Here is a 24,355-nt window from a genome sequence, read left to right on the forward strand (position 1 = left end):
CCTGCGCCCGCTTCCCGTACGTATCTGATAGCCAATACTTGGCACATAATTTGTTTTCCTCTCTCCATTCTTTCAGTTCCTCTTGCCTTCATTCTTCTTGGTTGCTTGTCTTTCTCCCTATCTCTCCCCCATCCGTTTTCCCTCGCCCTGTATTCTTTTTTCTTCTCTTCCTTCTATCGCCCTTAATAATTATCCGGCTCCCTAAGTCTCCCTAGACTTGTCACCCGGTTACCCTAATCGCCACTCGCACTAATACGGCAACCTAGGTCGATGGCCCTTTCATAGTAGATGAGTCCGTTCGCGTAATTGGGGACGCGTTGGGTCTGGTTAGCCGGTACCAAGAAGACATTTTCTCGCTCGAAGACGTCTGCAATCTGGCCACACTACAAGTGGCTCGCAGGCTTCTTCGAACTCTCTTGAAGATTGTTGCGCAGCTCCACCGGTTTAATATCGTCCACAACGATATCTGTCTGTCCACTGTGTTTGTGTCAGGCGCCTTCGACCCAGACTCGGACATTTTCCTAGCTGGGTTTTCCGAAGCTACTGGCGACATGACGCGGACTAGAAACGATTGCTTTCAGGTTTTTCGAACTGTTCAGGAGTTCCTGGGACAGCGGGTACAACTACCCAAATGCTGGACGGGAGACGAGCACCTGGACCACCTATGGCAGCGCCTCTCGGAATCTGGAAGTGACACCTGGCCTTCTACCGCGCAGGAAATATGCACCCGCTCAGATATCAGCCTAGCCCCTGATCTGGAGGAGCCCAAGACCATATCAGTATCCAAGGGCTTCGACTTCAGGCACACTTCTCAGCAGGACGTATCGTACCTGGATGTCAGGGATGTCAAGGAGTATTTGTCCAAGGACGCAGTCCGGAGTGCCGGGAGGGCACCGTCCACCGCCCAGGTCAAGACTCTCATTCAAACGGCGTTCGCCGCCCTCGAACCCTGCATACGTGACGGCACGGTCACCGCCAAAGACTACTCGTACTTCAAGGATCACATGCAGGAACGGCACGCCAACTACAATCTGGGGCTCAGACTATTCCTATCTTTGCCATCCGGGTACTACATCAAGAAACCGATCCAGTTCAAGCTCAGCTTCCCGGTGCCATACCTTTCTCGTTACGGCCTCGTCAACCTCGAGTACCTCCGAAACCTCGCCTCCACAGGTTTCGACCCGGAAACCCTCAAACCCCTTCTCCCCTTCTGCTTCGAAATCCGCGGCTTCCCCGAAGCCCGCGGCGTCTACATCTCCGTCACCCACCTCGACATCATCGCCGAGCGCCTCGGCCTGCGCATCGAAGACGACGACTACGACACAACCGCCACCGACACGTCCCTGGAGGCGTACACCTACCAGGAGTGGTACCTCCTCGCACCGCACCCCATGTCGCGCATCTTCCCCGTCCAGCGCGCCACCAACCAAGTCCTCACCTCCCCTTCCTCCTCCTCACCACCCACCTACACCCCCCTCGGCCGCTTGCTCTCAGACCACTTCGACGCCAAGACCTACCTCGACTCAGATGTAGTCCACGACGCGGAGCGGCTCTTCGCCAGCAACAGCAACGCTGAGAGCGCGGCTCTGCTCCCCCAACCAAACTCCTGCGGCGGCTCGGTCGAGGCGACCAGCGACGACTCGCTGCTGGTGCGCTTCCGCCCGTCGGGCCTGCCGCAGCCGAGCCTGCTGCTCGAGACCAAGGCGAAGAGGCGCGCGGATGAGACGGATGCGTGGATACGCGGGCAGGAGGAGGCGCGCCGGGCGAGGCGGCGGGGTGGTGGTGGTGGTGGTGGTGGTGGTGGTGGTGGTGGGCGGGATAGGGCGGATATTGTGCCGACTGAGTTTGGGGTTGGGGAGAGGGGGGGGCCGGGCGGTGGTGGTGGTGGTGGTGGTGGTGGTGGGAGGGGGGGTTAGTTTGGGACTGTGTACCTAATGGGGCACGATGTACAGAGGGAGGGTAGGCTAGGGGGTTTGCGCTTGCGGGCGTGGCGCTGATGGCGTGCCTGGGGAGAGATTTTGGCTTGATGGCGTTTCTGGGGAATGTCTCTCGAGGACGATCCAACGGGGAGATATCGTGGGGGCCTGATCAGAAGGATGATCGGCAGGGCATTTTGTGGTTGAACGCGCCCCGTTCAGACCGAGTGTTGACTTTCAGGAGTCAGCTCGGGCGTTTATTTAGCCTTGCCTCCCACCCCGTTTGTTCCCCGCTCCATCACCACCCTTCAGCCTTCTGTTTCTTTTCTTTGTTGGTTTCTTGTTTCTCCTCCTTCCCTTCTCTTATTTTCTCTCTTCTCCCTCCGGTTCCACCCACGTGCCCTTTACTTTTACTCTGTTAACACCGGACACAACACAACCAAGGCCCAATTGTCCGGATACCCGTGAAGAGACAGACCCGCCTGAGATACGACGACGGCCGACATCCGGGGAATGGTTCAATTGCTCGTATGCATTGCAACCCACCTCTCATCAAAGCCCGCAGGAAGGCCGAGGCTGGGTTCCTGCAGGCTGGGCCGGTCCTTGGCGGCCGGGTGTGGCGGTCGCCAATCAGACTTGCGGGCCGGAGCACGTTCAGGACCGGGGCCGGGAAGACGTCTTGGCTCCCTTGGCAAATCGAGGGCGCGCGAGAGCGAGGGAGAGACGCGGAGACGCGGTCAACCCCGCCGTGCCCACGCCCAACAAGGCCAACCGAGCTACCGGGGTCTGGTTGATCAGGTTTTCTCAGATTGTGGTTCGTGGGCGACGCCCGGGGAACGGAAATAGGCCCAACAGTCCCCAGTTATGAGGATTCCCTTGAGCACCACGTGCCCCAGGTTCTCGTCGTGATTCCCGTGCGCTGTCATGGAGTTGCCCGTGTAAGTGATGGGCTCGGTTTCCATTTGCGGAAGGTCACGTCGATATGCTTCCAGTCGGGCGATCGACCATCCCCCCGTGGCTCTGGGAAATGCGGGAAATGGTAAGACATGTGGGTACCAATGGGAAGGCACGTTGTTTGGGTGCACTGCAGCACTCGATATAAACAGGGCGGGCCTTGCCGATCTGCAGTCGCTTCAGCTCTCGTGAGGTGCTCGCTCTTGATCGTCGGTCGGCTGCCTTTGCTTCCCAACCGTCACCACCGTCAAGATGATGCTCAAAGCCAACGCCGTCGCCCTGTGCCTGGCAGCTTCGCTGTCTGCCGTCTCGGGCCAGACCTTCCAGAGACTCGGCACCTGCCCGGATCTCGGCTGCGTGCTGCCCCCGGACCAGCAGGACTTCCTCCCCGGCCAGGAATTCGACATCCGCTTCGAGATTCACGCGCCCAAGAACGGCTCCGAGGCCTTCAACGACGGTGTGCCGGACGAGAAGTTCACCGCCACCATTGCCAAGGACGGCCACGAGGAGAAGAGCATTGCCGACTTCTTTAAGCAAAGCGAGCCGGAGTTGGAGAAATGGACCTTCTCCTGGTTCGAGGACCTGTTCGCCCAGGATGCCGGCACGCCCTCGGTCGTCAACGTCGCGTCCAAGGCGTACCGCCGCGTGGCGCTCTACGAGCCGGGTGACTACACCGTCACCCTCAAGTACTACGATGGCAAGACGACAACCGCCAAGTGGACCGTCCGTCCCCTGGCCATGAAGAAGAAGGCCAAGAACGTCATCTTCTTCATCGGTACGTCGGTGTGGGTGTCGGTTGTGTAGCTCGAGGGAACGTGGTTTCGAGACTGACGGTGAAAAACAGGTGACGGTATGACCACCAACATGATCACTGCTGCCCGCCTGCTGGCGCACAAGACCGTCAACGGCCGGTACCAGTCCCTGCTTTCCCTTGACAAGTTCCCGGTCGTGGGCCACCAGATGGTGAGTTGGCAAATACCCGCCCGGGCGAGGGAGCGATGGAATTGACCCATGCGCAACAGACGCACTCGATCGACACCTACATCACTGACAGCGCCAACTCGGCCTCCGCTCTGTACACGGGCCACAAGAGCTCTGTGAACGCCATGGGGTGAGTTAGCTCTGGGGTGAAGGATAGCCAGCGCTGTAGAACTGACGGCCGTTTGCAGTGTTTATGTCGACTCCTCGCCCGACCCGCAGGACGACCCCAAGGTTGAGACCATTGTCGAGCTTCTGTTCCGTATCTGGGTAGGCGACATTATCCTGCTACCTCAGGGGGTGTGTTGTTCGCTAATGTCAATGTGTAGGGTTCCGCTTGGGGCGCCGTCTCGACTGCTTTCATCGCCGATGCCACCCCGATCGCGCTCAGCGGCCACACCCGCCGCCGTGGAGAGTACGGCATCCTGATCGACCAGGCGCTCAACGGCGTCAGCAACTACTCGTGGACCAAGACCAACGGCCCCGACGCCTACTTTGGCGGTGGCGCCGAGCAGTTCATCCCCGGCGAGGACTCGCTGAACGGCAAGGACTACTACGCCGAGTTCGCCAACAAGGGCTACTCGGTCAGCTGGAACAAGACTGCCCTGCTGGCGGCCCCTAACGACCAGAAGGCGCTCGGCATCTTCTGCAAGAGCAACTTCCCCGTGTGGCTTGACCGCAACATCTACACCGAGAACATCGAGTCGCTCGAGAACAACCCGTCCGGCGGCGAGGGCGCGGCCACGGACCTGCCCGGCCAGAAGGAGATGACGCTGAAGGCCATTGACGTCCTGCACGAGCGTGGCGGCAAGAAGGGCTTCTTCCTCATGTCCGAGGCCGCCTCGATCGACAAGCAGATGCACGCGCTCGACTACGACCGCGCCCTGGGCGACCTCCTTGAGCTGGACGACACTGTCCGCGCCACCCTTGCGAAGCTCGAGGAGCTCGGCATCCTCGACGAGACCCTGGTTGTCGTCTCGGCCGATCACGGCCACGGCTTTGGTAAGCAGGATTCCAACTCGCCTCCCTTGATTCTTTAGCAAGACTAACCCGCGCGTACCTAGACGTTTTCGGCAACTCGGACACCAAGTACGCCGCGGCGCAGGACGACGACCGCGCCAAGCGCAACGCCATCGGCGTGTACGAGAACTCGGGCCTGTCGCAGTACACGGAGCCCAAGGAGGGCGTCAGCTACGGCACGGGAGCCAACTTCCCGCTCAACTGGGACCCGCGCTACGTGATCGCGGCCGGGCTCGGAGCCAACCCTGACCACCGCGAGTCGTTCGGCGTGGGCGAGAAGCCGCGCACGCCCGCGGCCGTCGGCGCCGACGGCACCGTCTACGTCAACCACGAGGACCGCCCCGACGGCTTCCTCGTCAACGGCACCCTGCCCACCGACCAGGGCCAGGGCGTGCACTCGCTGACCGACGTGCCCGTCTACGCCATGGGCCCCTGCCAGGAGACCTTTGGCGGCACCTACAGCAACATTGACGTCTTCTTCAAGATCGCCAGCTGCCTCGGCCTGGGCCAGCCCCGCAACAAGACGCAGGAGGACCACGGCTGCAAGAGCAAGAAGGCGAAGTTGTAATTTAAAGTATTGGGCGTAATAGAGGGATAGGGGTAATTCAGTAATTCATGGAGAATTGGTTTGGTGAAAGCGGAATGTACTACCAAATGTGGCGTTAGAATTGAATAACAAAAAGCAAGATTCGAGATGAGGATGTGGGATGCAGAATGTTCGTGAACTGGAAGATTTGGTGTTTTGAAAGCCCACTAATGGACCTGCTGCCGACGGCAATACCTCTTTACCATGGAAGCCCTGCAGGTGCCAAGCCCACCTGAACTTCCGTCGCGCCCCGCCTTTAGCGCCGCGTCCCACAGCTGCTTTGTGCTGAAAGCTCCCTCGGCAACCGCGTCTCCAAATGCCATTCTTTTCTGAGTGTTGACTTTCGGAAGACAACCCCCCTCCCTCCTCGACTAAGGTTTCAAACCACCACCACACCGCATCAATTCAGCACCCCACGCAGCTCAATAAACCCCGACAACTCCGTCTTGTCCCCATCACGCCGATGCGACACAACCATGGTTTCTCCGCAGCCCAACATGGAGAGGTTTCTCCGTGACTGGCGACAGGATGCGCTCAACAAGGCGCAGTACGAGTCGGCCATCTTCATCGGCGACAAGCTGTTGGCAATGACAAGTAGGGCAGACCCCCCGATCCTCGATCCTCCGAACTCTCCCCGCTGAACCAAGCCCGCGCACCATAGAAGACGATAACGACGCCTTTTGGCTTGCCCAAGTCCACTTCGCCGCCGGCAACTACACGCGCGCACACGATCTGCTGAGCAAACACAATCTGATCAGCTCGAACCCGTCCTGCCGCTACCTCGCCGCCCACTGTCTAATCCGCCAGAACAACTTCGCCGACGCCCTGGCCCTGCTAGGGGAGCTCACCCCGACCCACCTCTTCACATCGAACACTAAGCGTAAGACACACCGGACGACAGCATCGCGGGGCACACGGGCAGGGTCCAAGAACCCGGAGCGGCAACCGGACCATCTCAGCGAGGAGGAATGGTCGACGAGGCGGTACGAGGCCGGCATGTGCTACCTCCGGGGGCTCTGCTACGCCAAGGAGAATGCCTTTGACCGGGCCAAGGAGGCGTACAAGGACGCGCTGCGCATCGACGTGCAGTGCTACGAGGCGTTTACCCAGCTTGTCCGTAACTCGCTCATGTCGCCCGACGAGGAGGCCGAGTTCATGCAATCGCTCGATTTCAACACAGCGCGGGCACCCAAGGGCGGCGACGACCCGGAACTGAGGACGGAGCCGGGGGACTACGTGCACATGCTGTACCAGACCCAACTCTCCAAGTACGGCAGCCCCCGCGCCTTCAACGCCGCAGTCGAGTCCCTCTCCACCCACTACGGGCTCGAGGACAACGCGGACCTCCTCCTCGCCCGCGCCGACCTGCTCTACACCCAGTGCCGGTTCCGGGACGCGCTGGCCATCACCGCGGCCGTCCTCCAGGAGGACAAGTCCAACTTCCCCGCCTACCCCGTGCACCTCGCCTGCCTGTACGAGCTGAAGCAGACGAACGAGCTCTTCCTCGTGGCGCACGACCTCGCCGACAACCACCCGGAGCACGCCTGCACCTGGCTCGCCGTCGGCACCTACTACCTCGCGACCTCCAAGATCGCCGACGCCCGCCGCTACTTCAGCAAGTCCTCCATGATGGACGCGACCTTCGGCCCGGCCTGGATCGGGTTCGCCCACACCTTCGCGGCCGAGGGCGAGCACGACCAGGCCATCACCGCCTACTCGACAGCAGCACGCCTCTTCACCGGCACCCACCTACCCCAAGTATTCCTCGGCATGCAGAACCACGCCATGAACAACATGACAGCGGCCGAAGAATACCTGAAATCCGCCTACCAGCTCTGCCGCGCGGACCCACTCCTCCTCAACGAGATGGGCATAGTCCTCTACCACCAAGACCGGCTGAAAGACGCCGCCAAGTTCTTCCGACAGGCCCTGCTCGTGGCCGAAGAAACGGGCGCGGACCCGCACGCCTGGCTGGGCGCGCGCACCAACCTGGGCCACGCCTACCGGCGCCTGCGCCTGCTGGACGAGGCCCTCGACGAGTTCGACGCCGTGCTGCGCGACGGCGGCAAGAACGCCGCCGTCTTCTGCGCCAAGGCCCTCATCCTCCTCGACCTGCGCCGTCCCGATGACGCGGCGCGCGTCCTGCATGAGGCGCTGGCGGTGAACCCGCAGGATGCGATCGCTACCGAGCTGCTTAATAAGGCGCTGGAGGAGTCGGCGGTGGGGGATGTGGCGGTGTTGATGGGGGGGTTGAGTACGGGGTTGGATTTGGGCGGTGGGGAGGAGGATGGCGGTGGTGGTGCTGAGTTGGATCGCTTTGAGATGGAGCTGGAGGAGAAGAAGGCTGCGGCGAGGATGCGGATGGAGAGGCGGACTAGGTGGAGCTCGGCGGGGGGGTTGGGCGAGAAGGGGAAGACGGTTATGAGGGGGAATGCCCGGGGCGGTGGGAAGCGTCGTGGGGGTGGTGGTGGTGCGGGTGGTGGTGCGGGTGGTGGGGGGTTTGAGGTGGATGAGAAGGGGGATGCGATGATGGATATGAGCGATGATTATTGAGTTGGAGGATGGGGGTGGATTTGCTTCAGCGACGGATACACGCTGCATTTTCTTTTGTATCGGCCTACTACTTAGGATGGATCACTGCCGTTGGGGTTACGGCATGGCATGCATAGCGATGGCGCCGGGCATTTATGGGAACGATTACCAAGTACAAGGGGTGTCGGTCGTCAGGGGCAGGAGATTGGGAAAAGGGGAAAATATGACCATGGCTCGCATGGGTCTAATGTCTACGCTATCAAATATCAAGCGCCCTCGCCCGTCTCCGAACTGACTGCGAAATATCTAACCGTTACAGTTTCTCCTTCGGCCCAACCAGCTCCTCCACCTTAGCGAACTGGTAGTAGTACTCCAAGCTCTGCGGGTTAGCCAGCGTGCCGCTGGCCTTGATGGTCCGCCCCGAAACGATCTGCTTGACGGGGAGTTCGACCTTTTTGAGGTTGATCGTTGTCTGCACAACCATCGTTAGTAACGCTTCCCAGCAACAATACATACTAAAAGGAGTTAAACCTACCGGAATCTCAGGCGTCTGAAAGATATACTTTGGCACATGCCGCTTACTCAGGTCCGCCGCAATAGCCTGCCTGATCTCATTCACCAACCCCCGATCAAACCTCACCCCCGGCTTCATCAGCAGGAACAGAATAACGGACTCGTCGGCGTCGCGCGGCCGCCGCTGCCCGACGCACAGCGAGTCCTGCACGCGGTCGGCGAACCGCCGCTCCACCACCGAGTAGATCTCGGCCGACCCGAACCGCACCCCGGACGGGTTCAGCACCCCGTCCGCCCGCCCTAGGAACGTGATGCCCCCCGTCACCGGGTGCACCACGCAGAAGTCGCCGTGCGCCCACACGTGCTGGAACCGTGCAAAGTACGCGGCGTGGTACTTGGTTCCCGGCGCTGCTGGGCTGTTGTTGCTGCTGCTGGTGCTGGTGCCGGCGGAGGGCTTGTCGCCCCAGAAGAAGCAGGGGATGTTGGGGAAGGGGGCGGCCGCGACCAGCTCGCCGGGGGTGCCGTGGGGCACTTCCTCGCCCACCACGCCGTCCGGGAGCAGCGAGTCGTAGATGGCGACGTGGACGCCGAGGGAGGGGCCCTGGGTGCCGCCGACGTAGACGGGCTCGAGCGGGTTCATGATGCCGAAGCAGCCGGCGATGTCGGTGCCGCCCGAGATGTTGCCCAGGTGCACGTGGGGCGGGAAGCCGACGTCGTAGAACCACTCGAAGAGCTGCTCCGAGAGCACCATGCCCGTGCAGGTGACGGTGCGCAGGTGGGAGAGGTCGACCATGTCGCGCGGCCGGAGCCCGGCCTTGGCTACCTCGAACATCCACCGCGGGCTGATGCCCAGCTTGGTCACCTTCTGCTCGCCCGCGATGCGGATGAGGATGGTGGCGTCGGGCTGGAACGGCGAGCCGTCGTAGAAGACGGTGCGTCCGCCGTACAGGAGCGCGCCGCAGTTGGAGAGGTACATGATCCAGCCCGTGGTGGTGTACTGCAGCGTGACGCTATCCGCGCCCAGGCCCTCGTGCAGGACGCCCTCCTTGTAGTAGCTGAGGAGGATGCCGCCGACCGAGTGGACGATGGCCTTTGGGATGCCTGTCGTGCCGGACGAGTAGCAGATGAGGAAGGGCTCGTGGAAGGGGACGCGCACGAAGTCCGGCAGGGGAGCGTCCTTGGCCGCGGAGGAGAGGAACGACGCCAGCGTTTCCGACTTGGGAACGCGGGAGATATCCCTGGGTTCCTCGAACCGGGGAATCGACACCACACCCTCGAAGTTGGAGCACCCCTTCAACCCGTCCACGATCTCGGCCATCTTCTCCCTAAGGTCGACCACCTTGCCGTTATACAGCGCGGCATCATCCATGAACAGGAACTACCCCCATCGTCAGCACAGCCTCTCCCACACACCAACCACCAGAACTCAAGAACGGAGACTCACCTTCGGATCAACCTGCACCGCCCTCTGCAAAATCCCCTTGACGCCCATATCCGTCGAGCTACTACTAAACACGGCCCCCAACCACGCGGCCGCCAACCAGACCACCACCGTCTCGACGCTATTCGCCGCGACCACGACCACCCGATCCCCCCTGCGCACCCCCCTCGCCTCCATCGCCCTCACCATCCCCCCCACCAACCCCCTCAGCCCCCCATACGTCACCTCCCTCACGGCACTCCCCGCCTCCCTCACCTCCGTAACCGCCACCTTCCCATCCTCCTTCCCCCACACGCCCCGTTCCCCGGTGGCGCGACAGCGCGAGTAGAGCGCGTTCTCGCTAAAGTTGAGATGCACGCCGTCGAACCAGCGCGGCACGGCGTCGAGGGGCAGGGACTCGTCGACGACGGTGGTGTAGGACCCCTCGTGCAGGAGGTTGGCGGAGGCGAAGAGGGAGGCCCAGAAGGCGGTGCGGTGGGCGAGGGAGAAGGCGTGCAGGTCGCGGAAGGTCTGGGAGGGGGGTTAATGGTTGGGGTTTAGGGGTTGGTAAAATGGGGAGGTGGTGGTGGTGGTGAGGATGGGGGTTGTGGGTGGATGAGGGGTGGCTGTGGGTGTGGGTGTGTGGTGAGACTACGGACGGACCTTGAGATGGAGGTTGTGTTCGCGGTTGAGGTCCTGCATGAAGTGGTACATCTGGGTGCTTTCGGGGTTGGGGTGTTGCCTGTGTGTGTATGGCGGTGAGGGTCAGCCATCATCTTGAGATCTCGTTGGCGATGTGAGATTGTGGGAGTGAACATACCAGAGCTTCCGAGGCACCGACACCGCTTGCTGGTCTTGGTTCGCCATCTCGGAGTCCGGTGTGGATGTACTTTCTTGGAAGTAAACAAACGGTTTCTAACTACGTCTCGCGTTGAAACTGCAGTAACTCTTATAAGTTGCCTGGTTGAATTCTTAATAGCCGTGAATGAAATTCCGCAATGAGCACACGTAACCACTTGAAGAGTGAAAAAGAAAGAGTGACCACAGGTGAACCGAGGCAGCGATTCCCGGAAACTCCGAGAAACTCCTTCTGTACCACCAAGACAAGGACCACTCTTCCGTCTTAGCACGATGCAGCATGCGGGGTTGGGGAAACCAGTACCCGGACCCCGGTTCGGGTCGGTCGCCGATCACCCCTCGGGCCGGCTACACCGGTCCGTTCCATGAAACAATCATCGGCTCGACAAGGAACACATATCACAGGCCCAATGCCTTGCTCTGCTGTATGAATCAATGGTATTTGAAAGACCTCAATTATGAGATTAAATAAAGCTAAAGCCGCGAAAACCCCAACACCACCATCCGAACCATGACCCGGGTGTCCCCAGCCACCCCCCAGCCCCAGACCCAGCTCCCTTTTCCCGCCCTGCCACCACCTGCCACCCCGAACCATGGCATGTACAGACTGCATGCATGTATTACAAAACACCCCTAACTCCATGCACACCCAGAGAACGATCGCTCATCCCAACAAAGTTCCCCCATACCCCCTCCAAACCACACCACCCACACCACCCCCATCACCCCCATCACCCCATCACCCCCCCATCACCCCATCACCCCATCCCCCCATCCCTCTCCATCTTACAAATACGGCATCCACAACGCATCACACATAGCCAAGTTCATCGGATTGACCGCCTTCGCAATCAGGTCAATAACCGTCTGGTGCGCGGGCAGATTCCCCGCAGGCGCCTGGGCCAGCGACACGGCCTTTTTCACGATCATATCGCTGTTGGCCTGGACGGTCTCGCGCAGCTGGTTCTCGGTGAGCGGAGCCGAGCGGTGGGAGCTGGTGAACCAGAACATCATCTCGTCGCGCACGAAGAGGGTGAGGGCGTGCTCGAGCTGGAACTCGGGCTCCGTCAGGCAGCGGGCGATGGCCATGACCGACGAGGCAAAGATTCCCTCGGTCGCGAGCGGGCCCATGAGCGTCTGCAGGTTGGGCGTGAGCCGGAAGGGGACGGGCTCCTGGTTGTGGAAGTACGGCCGGTTGGCCGCCATGAACGAGATGAGCTCCGACGCCCAGATGTTGCCCGACCCGCGCGCGATGTTGATCTTGTGCGGGTACCGCTTGTCGATGTGCAGGATGTACGTCATGAACGTCACCGCCGCCAGCTGGTACGAGAAGCGCCGCCGGAAGAGCCAGAACTCGGAGAAGTCGGGGAACGCGCCCTGGAAGTACTCGAGCGCCACCGTGTGGTCCACGTACTTCTCCTGGATCGCCCGCATCACCTCCAGACGCGCCGTCACTGCGTGCTCCGCCGGCTTCTGCAAGTCATGAGTGGTTAGCCCGTGTCCGTGGATAGGGTCAAGCGCGTCTCTTACGGGTCCCTTGGAGTCCACCAGCCCCCGCAGCTTCTCCATCGTGTACAGCACCGGCTCGTCCTTGGGGATACCATTCCGACGACAGTGATCCTCGTAGATGCCCTGCAGCGTGATGTACGTCGTGTCCTCCTGCACGATCCTGATGTGCGGCGCCAGCGGCACCATCAGCGGCAGCGTGAACTGCAGATCCCGCCGCCGGCTCTCCTTCTTGCTGCCCAGCGTCTGGTTGAGCTGCTCGAACAGCTGCAGGATCCGTTCCTCCCGGCGGCAGTGCCGAGCTGCGGGGTGCTGCACCGCAAACACGTGCACGCTGCCGTCGTGGCCGCGGATCTTGAGGCGCCGGTGGGACGCTCCTATAGTGCGCACCAGGTCGACGTTGGGCAGGAACCTGTCGATGCGGACAAAGTCCTGGTTCTTGTCCTTGTGCTGTAGGTACTGCCCCGGAACCTCGACCTCGTCAAACTTCTGGTACCGGAACTCGCTTAGATGCGGCGAGTAATGGGCAAAGCTTTCGAGCGGCACCGGCGTCGCCCGCCGGTCGAGCTTCTCCTCAAACTTGTCGCGCCACTTGCGGAGGTTGTGGATGTACTCATACATAGTGGGCTTGACCTTGACAAAGTCCGCTTCGAACGTGCCACGAATGTGGCTCGGCAGGATCGTCTCGGCGAAACGCGTTATGTTGTTCTCCGTGGCAGGCGGAAGCTTCACATCCCGGGCGTACGAAGTTGGCATACGGCTGACGTACGCAAGGCCGTCGTTGAGGAGCGCGACGATTAACCTGTAGGCGTCCTCGTCAGGTGGGCATTTGAAATGCTTCTGTATCTGATCCACCATGGTCTCCATCGACAACGCCAGCAAGGGGAAAGCAGTCTTCAGAACGCTCATGATCTCCTCCGTGAGCTCCCAGGGCTTCTTTTGGGAGCTGCCCGACTGCTCGCCTTGTGCCGGCCCGTTAGGCGTCGAAGACGGTCCCGTGGGTGTGCTCGCAACTTCGCCTTCGGTTTTGGGCTCGACCTTGGCTTGTCCGCCCGCGTCTCCGTTAGCCGTTGCGGGTCGGGAATCGCTGCTGCTGGCCGCCGCGTCTTTCTTGGTCAGCTGCGGAGAGCCGGCCGACTTGTTGCCCGCGGCCTGTCCACGCCTTGCCCGTTCCTTGGCCTCCTGGTTCTTTTTGATCGCGAGCATGTCTTCGCGGTTGGTCCTGAGCTGGAAGTACAGCGCTTGCGGGTAGGTCTTCGCAATCTTGAGGAGGATGGTCTGCACGCGCGGCGCTTCCTTGTGGCCGAGGCCGATCAGGAGCTGCGGGATGTACGTAATCCACCACCAGACAAGAACCTCTCCCTTGAAGTCATCGAACCCCTGCGAGATGGTGCCGTTTGCGTCGTCGAGGCTCAGCAGCCACAGAACCCGCGCGATCAGCTTCCTGGACTTGTTATTTTTATAGCTCGACGCCGCCTGCAGGTAGCTGGTGACTGCTTGCTTGGCCGCCGCCAGGTCGGTCGGATTTTCCTTAAACTTCCTGTCGTTGAAGTAGCCCCATTCTGCCCACGCCTTTGCCGCCGTGATGTCGAAATAGAGAGCCGTGCCGTACGCGCCGTCGGCCTCCTCCTTCTGGTTGAGCTTCTCCAAGAACATGCCCTTGAGGGTATAGAACTCAGCCTTCTGCGGCGCGCTGAAGTAGTTAAGATTGGTATTGTTAATCACGTCCAGCCCGCTCGTCAGTTCCTCGGGGTTCTGGTAATGGCACTTGGCCTGCTCCCTCAGCTTGAGGAATGCTTCCTGGATCTCGATGTTAGGAAGGGTGTAGATGCGGCTCAGCTGACTGATGCAGACATCCGGCAGCGCGTGTTTCCTGGCGACATGAGCAAACCGGTTGATGATCCATGCAGTCTCGTGATAGCCTCGGTACGCAAACGAGACGCCCCCCGCATTCTGCGGCTGCGGAGGCACAAGTTGCAGGTACGTTCCGTTGATGAGGCCGAAGATGTGCTGTCTCCACGTCACCAGATCTTGCCATGCAACGATGTCGTCCCATGTGTTCGGAAGCCTGTCCCTCCACGACCCAAGAAGCAACTTCAGCTCGCCCGACTTGACGTCAAGATTGTTGGCGTTTGTGCTGTTCAGGCTCTGAGAGATGACGCTGGCGTCATGGAGCTCAACGAGCTGCTGGAAGTTCTGGAGAACCGGGATGTGAGCCGCTGTGAGTCGTTTCGGCAGCTGATGCCATTTCCTAATTGACAGCTGAATTGCCTCATCGACCACGCGGTTAAAGTCCGGCATGTTCTCCTGCTTGTTGTGCAGCTTCAGAAGGGACATGAACGCCTGGAAGAATGATCTCCTCGGTGTCGGTGCGTCCATGACGCCCTTGATGAGCGTATCCAGCTGGTCGCGGTTCTCTTGGTTCTGCCAGTACTCGGGGTTCCGCCATGCGCACTCCAAGAGCAGGTCCTGGAAATTCTCATGCTTTGCAAAGTCCTGCAAGACTTCCCACTGCTGGAGTTTCTGCGCACATAGCACCCAATGGTCCTCCCAGAGCATATATTCCGCCTCGGAGAAGGGAATGACGCCAGTTCTGGCCTTGATCTGCGCTGTTTCGTACATGCGCTGGGCCTTTTCCCACATGCCGTGTTGCTCATAGGATAATGCGGCATTGGTTTCCACAAACTGGCAGCGGCGGCGCCACGTTCCGTAGAACAGATCATCTTCGCCTAGAGAGGCGTAGAGATCGACCAAGGCGTCCAGGTTGCTTTCCCGTACGGTTGCGGAGTCGATCTCAGGCTTGATGGCCGAGTTCTCCATTTGGTAGAGCGACGTGTACCAAGTGTCGTACGTCTTGGCCTCGAACTTGAGAATGTGCGGCGGGATTTTGCAGTGTGGCCACGTCTTCACGCCCGCGGTTAGCAGTGACTGAACCACATTCGGCCGCCTGTCTAGCTGGCGCGCGTGGTAGTCTTTGGTGAGCAGCGCCGCCAGGCCGCGCTCGAGATCGGCTCTGTCCTCCTTGGCCGTCGCGGACCAGAACATCGGGAAAAGGGCCACCCAGAGGTCGTTCGCAAAGTTGGAGTCGACATGTTGCAGCTGCGTCAGGGGCTCAAGGACGTCCCGTACCCTGATGTCGCCAAGCTCCCCCACAAAGCGCCGATGATTTGTCATGAACGACTCGTACTTGTCGTCGCTCATACTGGTCGGCTCGCGGCTGTCCTTGGAGTAGCTACCCAGGAGTTGAGAGAGTTGCAGGGTCCGGAAATCCTCATGATGCAGTTGAATGACGGGATTCATGTCGACGCCGCCCAAGAGAAGTTGAGATGCTTGCGCCAACCAATATGAGTCCGCCAGTGTGTCCCAGTTCTGCGAAAGAATGACATACGCCAACCGGGCACTCGCTGTTTTGGACAGGGACTTGTCGAAAATGGTCATGAATTTGTTGCGCATCTCAACGTCTTGAGCGCGCGTGCCGATAAGGAAGGCATGCTCCATACGCACCGTCAGCTCGGTCCGAGCGATCTTGGGGTCTTCGTAGATGCGGAGGACAAGCTCGAGGAATTTCATCAACATGGTCGGGTCGGCGCGGTGCTCAAACGATATCATCTTGTGCAGTACCGCCGTCTTCTCCTTAAGCGTGGGCCATGTGCCTTCAGACCGGAAGACCCAACCCTCCACCATCTCGAGGATCTTCTCGCAGAGACCCACATGGAGTGACTTCTCGACGATGGTTGCTAGGACGCTGAGGAAGGGCCGCCTGTTGTCGCCTAGGATTTCCATGCGCATCGCTGTGACCTCGATCGCCTTGAGGATTAGGCCCGTCTGGATCTCGAGGTCATAGGGATTCATTTCGGTCGCCGCGTTCGGGTCTTGCTGCGGACGGATGCCGCTGGCTTGGTGCACCAGTGCCGCGTAGTGAGAGACGTGGTCCCGGGCAAGCTTTGACTGCAGCGACTTCATGATGGCGGTTATGTGCTGGTCAATGGTGGACGGCTTGCGGGATCCGAGTGACCACAAGATGTTGATGCCGGAGACGTAGTTCGACGCAGCCATGCTCTCCGTGGCAATGCCCGAGAGGAAGGTGATGACTTCCGAGGTTTGCGCTTCCGACTCGCCATCGGTATCCGCATCCTCCATGGGGACGTCCTCTGGGATCGCATCCAGGATACGTTTCACGATCGGCTTGATCTCGCGGCCGCCGTCGTGGTCCTTGTCAGCCATATTTAGACAGTCCTGGATCTCGGGATTCTCCGACTTCAAACACTTGTCCAAGATCTTCTGCACGTGGGCCATGTGCTTCAGAATCCATTCGTCGGACTTGAAGTTGAGAATGATACGGACCACCTGCAGGGTGTTGATGATATTGGTGATGAACTTATCATCGTACTTGTCCGTGTCCGACGGATCGGCCGACAGGAGGCCTGCAGATTTGGTGCTGGCCAGGACCACGTCGGTGACGTTGGGGAACAGGTCCACGTCCAGGTCGCCCCAGTACTGCGGCTGAAGGAGATTGTATAACAAAGTCATGGCCCTCTTGCAGAGCTCCGTCGTCGGCGAGGGAAGCGCCAGCGCGGCCGGATCGCGTGGTTTGGCGGACGGAAGCTGGTACCGCTCATTCAACTGGGCGATGAATTCAACGAGGTACTTAACCATCTTATGGCGGACCAAAGGAGGGATTTGGAATTCTGCCTTGACCGGTTGACGCGCGGCCAAAGGGGAAGATGCCTGCGGGTCCTCCAGCTTCCGCTTCCTGGTGCCGGGTGACTCGGTGACAGCGCGGAGGGGCTCGCTCATCTTCCCCTCCACGCGTCGCTCCTCCCACTGCCATATCAACCACATCATGTTGAGCGCGAGTTTCCGGCTCTCATTAGATGGGTTGGGAGGTGATGCCACTTTGCGGAGGCACTGGATGATCAATATGGCAAACTTGTCTCGAGTGTGATAGAACAAATCCGGGTGCCGCACGAGGAAGTGAAAGATGCACGTCATCTGCTGGACGTTCTGGCTCTCCTCTGAGAGGATACGGCGCGCCGCGACTGCCCAGACGGGATTGCGCTCAGTGAGTGCCGCGTTGCACCTCTTTGGCATAACTGGTGCCATCAACTCCAGCGCTTGCGTAACGAGCGCCCGGCCCTCGTTCTGATTCGTTTTCAGGAGGGAGATGTAGATTTGGGTGACAATCTTGGCTGGCGTCTCATAGTGTGCGATGAAGTAGCCAATGACCACATACGCCGCATGTTTGTTGATAACGTCGTCGAGTCGAATGTAGGTCCAACCGAACTTGATGAAATCCTTCCGAGCATCTTGAAGGATGGTGTGGTGATACTTGACGATCATGGCCGAGAGCTGAAGCACCTCCATGCGGGTGTGGTCGATACGCGGATGCGACAAGTCTTCCTGTGGATCAGGCAGGTTGACCTTCCAGATCTTGGTGTTGATCGAGTCGATGATGGACTTGTCGAGGAACCGTGGGCCTTTGCTCGGCTCGCCGCGATTCCAGTGCCGCATCACGTCCATGGCGACGATGGGGTTGACGATATTGTGGAGCAGATACCACTTTGTCCGCTGTGATGCGCTCCTCCCCGCGTAGATCTCAAGACAGCGGAGCACAGCGGTCCTCCAGAACTCAATCGAGTCGCTGCAGATGATGTGCTTGTAGATGTGAGACACCAAGGCTGGTGTTTCACGGAAGTCGTCGGCTGTGATGGACTCGACGAGACCAAAGAGCGGGTCTAGCTCCTTGGGATTCCGGGCCAGAGCTTTGGTCAGGATGGCGATGAGCTGTTCAGAAGCTTGGTCGGCCGGGAGCCGCAGGCTCGGTGGTAATGTGTTCGCCTTCAGATTTTGCTCAAGCTCCTTCCCAACTTGCTTCAGCCAATCGATGTAATCTTTGTTGTCTAGCCATGACAAGGTGTTGGGAAACTGGCAAAGGGCGTCCAGCATGTTGATGGTATTGATGGTGGCGATGAACTTGGTGTCCTTGCCCTGGTTGATCGAGTTGTTGCACGTCTTAATGATGAACTCGACGTTCGCAGCGCCATAGTCTCGGAGGACTTGGCTGTCTGGGTGCCGTAGCACCTGGGATAGGAACCGGCCATACTTCAGCTCCTCGAGCTTGTTGAGAGTGAAAGCCCAGATATCGGACGGGTACTTGTTGAGATACTTGTACAAGGGGACGCGGAACGGGCTGTGATGCGTCCTGCGCAGCTTCTCCTCCAGGTCCAGGACATTATCAATAACACGCTCCTTAAACTGCTTGGCGGCTTCGGGGAGCAGATGAAATATGTTAAAGACGGCAGCAATCACCTTCAGGGAGGTGTGCTGCTCGAAGAAGGTGAATGAAACCTGTTGAAGAAAGCCTGGCTCGGCAATCTGCTTCACGTGCTCGAGAAGACGCGCGCCGATCTCTACTTTAAAGTAGGTCGTCAATAGCCGTAGTAACCGACCGAGGTTGTCCAAGCTGTGAACCGTCAAGCGCTTAGCATCCTGCAAGCTGGCGAGAACTGGTCTGAGGCCGGACTGAAGGAGATCCTTGGGCAGTTTGCTAGTCTGTAGCAACACCGACCTCAGCGCGTCGTTGGCTGCTTCGATGGTCGGCGGGGAATCGGAGTACAGGCATTTGAAGAACACCGACACAACCTTGACCCTAGTCGGGTTGTTGACACTGCCCCCAAACTCGTCGAAGCCCATTGCACTGCGGAGGATGTTGATGCAAGAGACGCGCAGATTTACGATGAAGTTGTGCGTCCTGAATTCGAGCATCTTCCCCGCCAGCGACTCGTCACTTGCGTCTGCCAACGCCAACGACTCCATCAAGAGTCGGTTGAGGTTCTCATCGAAAGCAACAAAGTCTCGCTTCAACGACATGTAGTAGGTGACCGCATCGATAAAACCGATCTGGATGGCGAAAGGCAGAGCGCGGAGGGGCTTTGCGTAGATAGGTTGTAGCAGGTGCTTGCGGTGAGGCTCGAGGAGCTCCCAGACCTCGGCCCCGGCTGCCTTGGCAATCAGCTCTAGAGATCTCCTTGCCGTGTCTCGGACGTGGCGGTTCATATGGGAAAGTTCCCCGTTGAGAATCATAATGATCTGGGCGATGCGAGACTGTTTCGGCGGCGGCTGCGGCGGCTGCGGCGGCTGCGGTGCCGCTGACGGCGGGGCGGGTAAGCAGTCCGCCTTCGTGATGTTTTTGGTGAGCCTCGTCAGGAGGATTTCGAGGGCGACCTGTGCCGACCTCCTCGTCTTTTCAGGTAGGTCTAGGGGCATGTCCTTGACGACATAGATGAGGGCGCGGACAAACTCGATCTGCTTGGTCGCCACCCAGGCGTCGCCAAGATCGACGTCAGTCAGCAGGGCCTTGATCCCCAAGGTTCCGCCTGTTTTGGTGAACCACTCCTCTTCGTAGCAGCCGTGGCAAAAAGTGGATGCTAGGCTGTTGAATAAGGTCAGGCGGGCGACGTGTGCGGGCGACCCGAAGATGATGACGGCCGAGTTGTACATTTCTTTCACCAGACGCTCAGCGGCATCGCGGACGTCCGGGCTATCCGAGGCCATGGACTCCAGTATGGCATCAGAGAGGACCCGGCTATCGAGAAAGAGAAGACCTTCACCCGACTTTGTATCGAAGGGACTATGAGCCCTCTTCATGTCGGCCAGCGCCCGCCCGACTTCGAGGATGGTGAAGTGGCGAGCCAGGTTAAGGAGCAGCGCATCCACCTCGGCTTTGAAATCGGGAATCGACTGAGCGAACATGAGGGCCTTGATCAGGCGCTTGAGCAGGTTTTCCTCGTCGTCCTTCTTGGCCGTTGACCGCTCACGGTCGGAGGTCTCAAAGATGGAGACCTCGACGGCCTTGTTGCGATTGATCAGGTCCTGGACCTGGAGGCGAACAAGGCGGGGAAAATCGTCGGGCAGGCTGTCAAAGCCAACCCGCAACTTGACCTGAGCGATGATGAGGTGCAAGGCCTGCCTCTTATAATAGGGGTCGTATTGCTTCGACAGCGATGGCGACGGCCCCTTAGCTGGCTTCGGCACCTCCATCAGATTTTGGATGGCCAGGTCAATCCCGAGATGCGCCGGGAAAGCCCTGTCCCTCTTCGACCCAATGAGCCGGACATCGAAACTCGACCGATCGTCGACGTATTGTTGGAAGGTGACCGGGAGCGCATCCGTCATGAACTTTCGATTTCGGCCACCCAGCTTTCCGAGAATCCGGAGGGTGGTGTGGGCGTGGAAATGGCTGTAGGGGTGAGGCTTCAAGTGGTCAAAGAGAGCCGTCATCAGCTCGTCAATCACGGGGGCCATGATTGGATCTAGATAGTCGGCAGTGAGGTTATCGACGCACAGCTCGAGAGTCCGGAGTCCTTGACCAACCAGATCCGTACCTGCTCGCAACGCCACTACCAAGGGACGCATCAGGAAGCTGAGATGCGGCAGGAGGTTACTAAGCCGGGCTGGAACGGTAAGGCAGAGCTCCACATAGAGATCCCGCTCGGCAGGTTTGCGGGCAGCCAAGAGAAGGTTGTTGAGGACGTCGAGCAACATCTCCAAGAGCGGCAGGATCTGCTTGTAAAGGTGCTCAAACTTCCCGCCCCCTATGCTCCTGAACAAAGATCGGAGCAGAAGGAAGTAGTTCATCGGTTCCTCTGCTTTGGTCGACAACTCGATGGACTTGGTCACGATGTCGACGACGTGTGGCAAAAGCACCTGTTCGTTTTGGGCTGCGAAGAGGGTGACAGCCATGAACGCCAGCTTGAAGAGTCGAAGGAGGATGGATGACTTCTTGATGTCGGCGGAGCCCACGTCCTCGATGCGTTCCATCAAGAAGCGGAGCAGCATGCCGCAGAAGCTGGGCGAGGTCGCCTCGCTGGCAAGGAAAAATTGGGGTATATGGAGGAGTGCGGTATGCTCATGAATCATGTCGTAAAGTCGTGGAATCTCCTGCTGGAACACCTCGTGAAATGTGGCAGGATCAATACAGTGGAAGACTGTCGCAAAGGTCTCGAGGAGGTCCTTTTCTTCCTTGCTGCTCGAAATCATGTAGAAGTTCGCCATGTATTCGACGGGCGAGCTGTATGGCGACTCGGCTGCTGGCTTCTCTATCTCATAGTATCGGAATACGTAAGCACCTTCGCGGAACAGCTTGACGATGACCTTGACCTCCTCGGCTGTGAAGCCGTAGGCGACGTCAGTCCAGTGCGCGGGGGCGCCGGTCAGATCCACGGCCCCTGGCTGGTTGCAGCTCTTCAGCTGGTAGAAGGTGTTCTTCAGGCCGTTCATCAAATTGCGGAAAAGGAACTTGTTATCGACAACTGGGTCGGCGGCGCGGTCCCGGGGGTTGGACGCCTTGATCGGCATGGCATTGAAAATGTCAACTTCGTCCCATTCTGGCGGATGCTCCCTATCGGACAGGTAGGTCTCTCGGGCATCGTCGGCCGCCTGCTGAGCATATTGTTTCGAGAGCTTGACCGCGTTCGGGTATTGCCTGTTCATGGCGGCAAACTTGTCGCCAATGGCATTAAGGATCATGATGAGGTAGTGGCGCGCATCAACCTTGTTGGGCATCCGAGCGATGAACTCGGCCATGTTCAGAAGCAGTTTCGCACTCATAGTCTGAAAGCTGGTCCCCGGAAAGTTATCCTGGAGGTTTCGCGTGTAGACCTCGACCGTCTTCCGGATCTGTTCGGGGGTGAGGCTCTCGCGGACGTGGTGGATGAGGTCGGCCAACATGCTGTACGCGAGGGGTCGCATGGTCTCATGAACCGTTAAGCCGTCCCCGATGAGCGTCCTCTCGTCCAACAAGGCGTCGATCTTGGGAAGAAAGATTTTCCTAAAATTGAAATTGATGATGTGCCGAATAGCTACCAACAACTCCTTTCTGGCTCCCGACTTTTCTCTGGGGCAGTCTTTCAAGAGGCGGACCGTGATCTCAGGGAGTGACGGCAAGAAGTCCGTGAGATTGCCAGAGTACTGCCGGAGCAAGTAGGCCAGGAAGCTCATGGTCTTGACCTGGGCGGTGATGAACTCCCCAAACGCAGCGCGGTTCTTGATATTGGGGCTGACGCCGGTATGGATGGTACCGCGCGCGGCCGCGTCCTTGTGCGCTTGGTCCTGGGCCCTGGCTTGGCAGAGCAGCGCCTGTTTGATCAAGGGCACGAATGCTTTTACATTGTTCGTGACACTCGGCCGATGGACCTGGAATATCGAAACGACAATGATGGGGCATTCGGCCAAGACCTTGAAGGATTGCATCCCCCGTAGCAGGGGGCGGTTTGACGGCTGGTTGACATCGGCGATAAAATCGGGGGCTCCTGCGGCAACCGGCGAGCCAGCCCTCGGGGATTGCTGATGCGGCAGGAACGTGGTCTGCGTGCTGCCTGGTGTGGACGGCGGTACCGGTGCCGCAGTCGAGGAGATGTTGTCCAGCTGCTCGCGGACGACCTTGTCTACTTGCTCAAACAATTCCTGAATCAAGGACAGGAATGCCTGGACCTTGTTCCCCATTGCCTTGTGCTGGTGCCGCATGATGTCCGAGATGATCTTGACGCATAAGACAGCATTGTCCTCGTTGTCGTTACGGACGAGCTGCATCAAGAGGTCCACAGTCTCTTCGGCGAATTTCTCAAACGGCTCGGGCGGGGATTGTGACGTCGGCAGCCGGTGCAGGATCTCGAGCACGCAGTTTCGCAACTTCTGCGTGTTGGCCTGATCGGCGAGGTAGGTGTTGAGGACGCATGGCTGGCGGAGTATGTGGATGAATATGGGCATTAATCGATTGAGGAAGGTTGTGTAGCTGGGGCCCGCCGTGTAATGATCGAGGCTGTCGCGCAGGGCACATGCCGCTTCGACCTTGAGCCGGGGCTCTAGAGAACGCACTATAGTTAGTCTCGAGGGGCGACTCCGCAGCGGCAGCATCGGCGGCGCGAATTGAGTTGAGGGTCAACCTACCGGTTTCCGAGGCACTTAGTTTCCTCACCACATCCTCAATGAGACTGCTCGCCATGATTGCGACATCCACCCTTACGGGCGGTATGGCGACAGCTTAAATCGCTCCCGCCGATGTCTTGGTGTCGAAAGCTTCGAAACCGGGCGGAGGGACGCGGAGATCTTCGGTTGTGGCAAGGTGGACGTGCGATGGTACATCCGCCGAGCTGTGGAGGGAGAGGTCGATGATTGAGTGTATCGATGCTCAATAGCTCGATAAGGGAGTTGGTTCGTTGGCGCCTAAAGCTAGGCTGAGCATTAAAAAAAAAGAGTTCGGCCCTAAAATCCAGTCTTGAAAGAAGCTGGAAGAGGATTTGTTATCCGCTGCCGATGAGGGGGCAGGTGCGGGCGCATGTGTAAGGTCGGGATTTGGAAATCGCCGTGGTGTGAATGTTTCGCTCTGGGACAAGGCTATGCTGCGCGCTGCGCGTAGATCGAAAATTCCCCAAGGTCGGGGGGATGCTGTCGCGAAATCAAAGGGCGCTAGGCATGGAACATTCATCTTCCGTCACGCTAAACCACTTGGCAAACTACATGATTGGTCGCCCGACACGGGCTTGACCAGGCTGTCGTCACCTATTTGTACCCGGCGGCGTGACCCCATAACTGTCACTTATCTTATCAATGCTCGAAGGCCCTGCCGATGCAGCCATGTGAACGGAGCTTGTGGCCTTGGAGCCGGGATGTCACCTGGGCCCCTTGAAGAAGGCCTCACCTTAAAGTTTGTGTGGAGCCGCAGCAACGTCGACGACAACAACGACAACAACAACGGGAAGCACTTTACAAGAGCTCATTGAAACCGAAAGGACACATATCAAACTGCCCCATGCGTGTGTTTAAAAGGAATGTATTGTTTATTCTTAAAAGGAATGACTGTCCTCCATCACCACCCACTCTAGCCTATACCCAGGCTTCATTTAAAGAAGGAATATCTAGCTCGAAAGCTGCTCCACCATCTCTCTCTGAAATATCGTCCAAACGAATGTCCTTGTTGTTGTGCTGAAGCGAGTGCATCCCCCTATTGCCATGCTGAAGTAAGCATGAAGTGAAGGGTCCATCCCCCACCAGGTTAACGAATGTGTTCTCAAA

At 58.9% G+C, this 24,355-nt stretch overlaps 5 protein-coding genes across 5 annotated transcripts; 3 read left to right on the forward strand and 2 right to left on the reverse strand.

Moving 5' to 3' along the window:
• Nucleotides 1–287: 287 nt before the first annotated feature.
• On the forward strand, nt 288–1,916 carry B0H64DRAFT_316929 (uncharacterized protein; the record flags this gene model as incomplete). Its single annotated transcript, XM_062800312.1, has 1 exon — nt 288–1,916. A coding segment is annotated over one exon (1,629 nt), but the record flags the coding sequence as incomplete, so codon positions are not given.
• Nucleotides 1,917–2,772: 856 nt separating this feature from the next.
• On the forward strand, nt 2,773–5,567 carry B0H64DRAFT_388355 (alkaline-phosphatase-like protein). Its single transcript, XM_062803263.1, has 6 exons — nt 2,773–3,645; nt 3,715–3,833; nt 3,893–3,981; nt 4,040–4,118; nt 4,178–4,850; nt 4,913–5,567. The coding sequence occupies exons 1-6, from the start codon at nt 3,123–3,125 to the stop codon at nt 5,434–5,436; spliced, it is 2,007 nt and encodes a 668-aa protein (XP_062662909.1). The 5' UTR covers nt 2,773–3,122; the 3' UTR covers nt 5,437–5,567.
• A 198-nt stretch (nt 5,568–5,765) lies between these two features.
• Nucleotides 5,766–8,215, forward strand: B0H64DRAFT_337329 (uncharacterized protein). The gene is made up of 2 exons (XM_062801158.1): nt 5,766–6,048; nt 6,116–8,215. Exons 1-2 carry the CDS (start codon nt 5,931–5,933, stop codon nt 8,005–8,007), a joined length of 2,010 nt encoding a protein of 669 aa, XP_062662910.1. The 5' UTR covers nt 5,766–5,930; the 3' UTR covers nt 8,008–8,215.
• B0H64DRAFT_99361 (uncharacterized protein) lies at nt 7,910–10,998 on the reverse strand. Its single transcript, XM_062809070.1, has 5 exons — nt 10,740–10,998; nt 10,583–10,661; nt 9,944–10,450; nt 8,522–9,877; nt 7,910–8,458 (listed from the first exon to the last, which is right to left on the reverse strand). Exons 1-5 carry the CDS (start codon nt 10,784–10,786, stop codon nt 8,300–8,302), a joined length of 2,148 nt encoding a protein of 715 aa, XP_062662911.1. The 5' UTR covers nt 10,787–10,998; the 3' UTR covers nt 7,910–8,299.
• A 565-nt stretch (nt 10,999–11,563) lies between these two features.
• On the reverse strand, nt 11,564–23,285 carry B0H64DRAFT_371754 (uncharacterized protein; the record flags this gene model as incomplete). The annotated part of the gene is made up of 2 exons (XM_062802182.1): nt 11,564–23,145; nt 23,231–23,285. 2 exons carry the CDS (start codon nt 23,283–23,285, stop codon nt 11,564–11,566), a joined length of 11,637 nt encoding a protein of 3,878 aa, XP_062662912.1.
• Between the last annotated feature and the right edge of the window lie 1,070 nt (nt 23,286–24,355).

The sequence above is a fragment of the Chaetomium fimeti genome (assembly GCF_033439085.1).
Source record: "Chaetomium fimeti strain CBS 168.71 chromosome Unknown B0H64scaffold_2, whole genome shotgun sequence".
NCBI classification, from domain to species: Eukaryota; Fungi; Ascomycota; class Sordariomycetes; order Sordariales; family Chaetomiaceae; genus Chaetomium; species Chaetomium fimeti.

Excerpts from the sequence above, each read along its gene's own strand:
- B0H64DRAFT_337329 (XM_062801158.1), top strand. The coding sequence starts at position 5,931 with ATGGTTTCTCCGCAGCCCAACATGGAGAGGTTTCTCCGTGACTGGCGA. Across the intron at positions 6,049-6,115 it reads CAAGCTGTTGGCAATGACAA|AAGACGATAACGACGCCTTT; the intron begins GTAGGGCAGACC and ends CGCGCACCATAG.
- B0H64DRAFT_99361 (XM_062809070.1), bottom strand. The coding sequence starts at position 10,786 with ATGGCGAACCAAGACCAGCAAGCGGTGTCGGTGCCTCGGAAGCTCTG. Across the intron at positions 10,662-10,739 it reads TCGGTGCCTCGGAAGCTCTG|GCAACACCCCAACCCCGAAA; the intron begins GTATGTTCACTC and ends ATACACACACAG. Across the intron at positions 10,451-10,582 it reads AACACAACCTCCATCTCAAG|ACCTTCCGCGACCTGCACGC; the intron begins GTCCGTCCGTAG and ends CCCCCCTCCCAG.
- B0H64DRAFT_388355 (XM_062803263.1), top strand. The coding sequence starts at position 3,123 with ATGATGCTCAAAGCCAACGCCGTCGCCCTGTGCCTGGCAGCTTCGCTG. Across the intron at positions 3,834-3,892 it reads CGGTCGTGGGCCACCAGATG|ACGCACTCGATCGACACCTA; the intron begins GTGAGTTGGCAA and ends CATGCGCAACAG. Across the intron at positions 3,982-4,039 it reads AGCTCTGTGAACGCCATGGG|TGTTTATGTCGACTCCTCGC; the intron begins GTGAGTTAGCTC and ends GGCCGTTTGCAG.